This window comes from Penaeus vannamei, unplaced genomic scaffold, assembly GCF_042767895.1.
Source record: "Penaeus vannamei isolate JL-2024 unplaced genomic scaffold, ASM4276789v1 unanchor845, whole genome shotgun sequence".
NCBI classification, from domain to species: Eukaryota; Metazoa; Arthropoda; class Malacostraca; order Decapoda; family Penaeidae; genus Penaeus; species Penaeus vannamei.
Genome location: NW_027213849.1, coordinates 35,942 through 40,000, shown reverse-complemented (window position 1 = coordinate 40,000; position 4,059 = coordinate 35,942). Strand labels below are relative to the sequence as shown.

Here is a 4,059-nt window from a genome sequence, read left to right as displayed (position 1 = left end):
ATCGCTTTTAATGGTGATTCACTCTCACTTACGATCGCCTCTGATTATAATCCTTTTTAACTGTAAAGCTATTTCCATTATGAATCCACTTTCGTTCTAATCCTTTTTAGCTTTAATCTCCAATAAACTGTAATCTCTTTTTGGGTTGTAATCCCTAATAAAAGTGTTTCTTTTTGAAGTTCTGATTTCTTCCGCTTGTAATCCCCCTTTTGATTGTAAACTTCTTTTTAACTACAAACATTTTTTCATTATGAATCCTTTTACGTATTTTCTTTTATAAATTGTATTCTCTTTTTATTATAATCCCTTGTAAACGTGGTCTTTTTTATTTTAAAATCCCTGTAAATATTTATTTTTATTTATTTATTTTTTTATTTTTTGTTTTTTGTTTATCTCTTTCACAAATAGTTTCTTAATCATGAACCTTTTTTTTTTTTACCCAAAAATCCTTTTTCTTTTTAATCCCTTTCAGTTGTCTCTTGTAAATTGTAAGATCTTTTTGATTATAATCCTTTTTTTGTTTTATTTTCTCATCCTGAAACCTTCCACTCACGATCTCCTTTTCGACCCTAATCCCTTCCCCTCATCTTCTAATCCCTTCCCCTCATCTTCTAATCCCTTCCCCTCATCTTCTAATCCCTTCCCCTCATCTGCCAATCCCTTCCCCTCATCTTCTAATCCCTTCCCCTCATCTTCTAATCCCTTCCCCTCATCCTCTAATCCCTTCCCCTCATCTTCTAATCCCTTCCCCTCATCCTCTAATCCCTTCCCCTCATCTTCTAATCCCTTCCCCTCATCTTCTAATCCCTTCCCCTCATCTTCTAATCCCTTCCCCTCATCTTCTAATCCCTTCCCCTCATCTTCTAATCCCTTCCCCTCATCTTCTAATCCCTTCCCCTCATCTTCTAATCCCTTCCCCTCATCTTCTAATCCCTTCCCCTCATCTTCTAATCCCTTCCCCTCATCTTCCAATCCCTCTCCCTCATCTTCTCATCCCTTCTCCTCATCTTCTAATCCCTTCCCCTCATCTTCTAATCCCTTCCCCTCATCTTCTAATCCCTTCCCCTCATCTTCTAATCCCTTCCCCTCATCTTCTAATCCCTTCCCCTCATCTTCTAATCCCTTCCCCTCATCTTCTAATCCCTTCCCCTCATCTTCTAATCCCTTCCCCTCATCTTCTAATCCCTTTATTCATTTTCTTCTTCTTCTCCTTCTTCTTTCCCAGATGACTCCCGAGTTCCCGGTGGACCTCGACCTGACGCCCGAGCTCGACCTCGACTCCTGCTCGTCCTCGACCTCAACCTCGGCCTCAGGATCGCACTTCGAGTTCTCCTGCACTCCTGACGTTGCTGACGCCCTCTGCGACGTCGGGCTGACAGTGTCAGACTGGCTCGACCCGTCGCTCAACAGCTTCATCAACAGCTAAATGTGAGGAGAGGGAGAGAGGGAGAGAGAAAGGGAGGAGAGGCGAGGAGGAAAGAGGGAGAAGGAGAGGTGGAGCGGAAAAGAGAGTGCGAGGGAGAAAGAGGGAGAGGGAGAAGTGAAAGAGTGAAAGAGGGAGCGAGAAAAGAAGAGAAGGAGTAGGAGAAGAAGGAGGTGAGAGTGACACAGAGAGGAAGAAGAGAGTGAGAGAACGAGGAGAAAAGGGAAGAGCGAGAGAATGCGATCGGTCGAGATTTTTGCGGTTTCAGAGACGTACGAAAAGAAAGCAAAAGAACAGACGCAAAGAGAGACAGAAAGAAATATTGATTTTTGTCAGCTTTCGTAGATAATGGAAGCCGGGAATAGACTTGTGCATTTCTCGAGACTGGGGACACGAAGGAGGGTGAGAGAGGGAGAGGGGGAAGGGGGACGGAAGAGGGTGGGTTGCATCCCCCCTGTTTAATCCCCGTACCCCCCCCCCCCTCCTTTTTCTGTCAGCCCCCTGTGTGTCAGTCACGAAGAGAAATCAGCAAAAGTGTCAGCAGCAGAGTGAATGTTGTCATTGTTAATTCTGAGATATTCTGACACATCTCTTTGTCACCAAGAAAATTCATATTTTTTAAAAATTATTACGTTTGGAAAATCCGTCTCTCTTTCTTTTCTTTGTTGAGGAGAGAGTGGCGTTTCTTTGTGTTTTGTCGAGAGCAGTTTATGCTTGTTAGTTCGTTCCCACTGTCAAGAAAATGGGTGAATCTCTCAGCCACTTCTCAAAAAAAAAAGGGTTTCTTTGTTCTATCAAGAAAATCGCAAAGGGTTTTTCCTCAGTGAGTCCAGAAAACTGCCACCAAGTCCTCCTGGCAGTGAATCCAGAAGCTTCTAGAACCTTCTGGAACCACACGGATTGACCTGGAACCACCTGGAACCACCTGGAACCGCCCGGAACCACCTGGAACCACCTGGAACCGCCTGGAACCACCTGAAACCCCCCCGACGCCCAGAAGGAACCGGAGTCCACTCAGCAGGTGACTTGTCGAAGGCTTCAGGAAGTGGTCCAGGCGGTAAATACAGCTCTGGTTTACCTTTTCCAAAAAATGTTCTTCTGTGTACCGTGTCCTTTTTGGCATCTGCTTTCTGTGTCTCGCTTTCTTGAGGAAAATCTGGCTGGTCCCAGATTTTCCTCTTCTCATTCCCAGACAGACAAAAGATTTAAAAAAAAAGGATGAGGAAAAGAAAGAGAAATCTATTTTTCCCAGACAAAAGATTAAAAAAGATAATGAGGAAAAGAAAGATAAATCTATTTTTCCCAGACAAAAGATAAAAAAGATAATGAGGAAAAGAAAGAGAAAGTCTATTTTGATAATGTAAATGACGAAGCGATCCCAGATGCCAAAAAGTAATCGTTGTCTTCTTCTTAGGCAGAAGAAGGATGTCAGTTTTGTATTTTTTTTATTCTGTGTATTATTCCCATGTTTCATAGCCATCCACGCAGTCATCTTAGTCATCACAACTGCTAAAAGTATTATTGCCATTCATGTAGATGAATATATGTGTATATATGTATGTAATTATGTCTATATATATATATATATATATATATATATATATATATATATATATATATATATATATATATATATGTGTGTGTACATACATACATATTTGCCAATATGACAGGTATAACTTTCCCGATTTTGAGATACTCACCATGAGGAGATACCGGGATACTCACCATGAGGAGATACCGGGATACTCACCATGAGGGTGGGGGGGTGGGGGGGTTCACATATCACGCGTCATGACCGCTTTAATGCCTATCATTATATTCCTACCCCTCCTCCCTCCCTCCTTCCCTTCCCTTCCCTTTCCTTCTGACTTCCCTTCCCTTCCCTTACCTTCTGACTTCCCTCCCTCCCCTCCTCCGCCCCCCACCCCCCACTTATCCCCCCACCCCCCCCTCCTCCTCGCCGGATCCCCCAATCCCAATAGATCAACCCCTCCCCCCCTCCCCCTCCCCCTCCAAGCCCCCCCCCTACCCTCACGCCCGATACAACAACCGAAAATAAATGAATAAAAAAAAAAAAGGAAAAAATATTTTCCGCGATCGAAAAAAACGGGAAATTTATGACTGTGAAAGTTGATTAAAAAGATCTTGATTAAAATTTTCTTGATTTTGATTAAAATCGATCAGCGAAACAGACATCGACGGGAATCAAGTCCTCGGGCGTGTGCGTGTGTACATACATACGTACATGCATACATACACATGTACATACATACATACATACATAAATAAATAAATATATATATATATATATATATATATATATATATATATATATATATATATATATATATATATGTATGTATGTATGTATGTATGTATGTATTACGTATATATCTGTGTGTACGGTTTTGTGTGTACACGTGTATATCCGCGCGAGAATATACATTCATCTTCTTTCTGAAAATAACGTGGATGATATTTAATCCTCAACTTTAAGGTCCATTTTTCTTCGTTCCTTCATGATAGGTTCGACCTTAAGCGTGATTGACTTTTTGCTAAAAATAGAAAAAAATCGTCGTCTTTATTTTTTTGGGGATAAATGGGATATATTTTGAGATAGATATAAAGAGATA

General features: G+C 41.4%; 1 protein-coding gene across 1 annotated transcript in view; it reads left to right on the top strand.

Annotated features, from left to right (window-relative positions):
• Positions 1-2,639, top strand: part of LOC138861089 (transcription factor SOX-21-like) — a 16,849-nt gene extending 14,210 nt beyond the window's left edge. Inside the window, exon 3 of the mRNA XM_070119879.1 lies at positions 1,226-2,639. Coding sequence (XP_069975980.1) covers positions 1,226-1,426 — 201 coding nt within the window. The 3' untranslated portion in view covers positions 1,427-2,639. The remainder of the gene's footprint in view (positions 1-1,225) is intronic.
• The last annotated feature ends 1,420 nt before the right edge of the window (positions 2,640-4,059 follow it).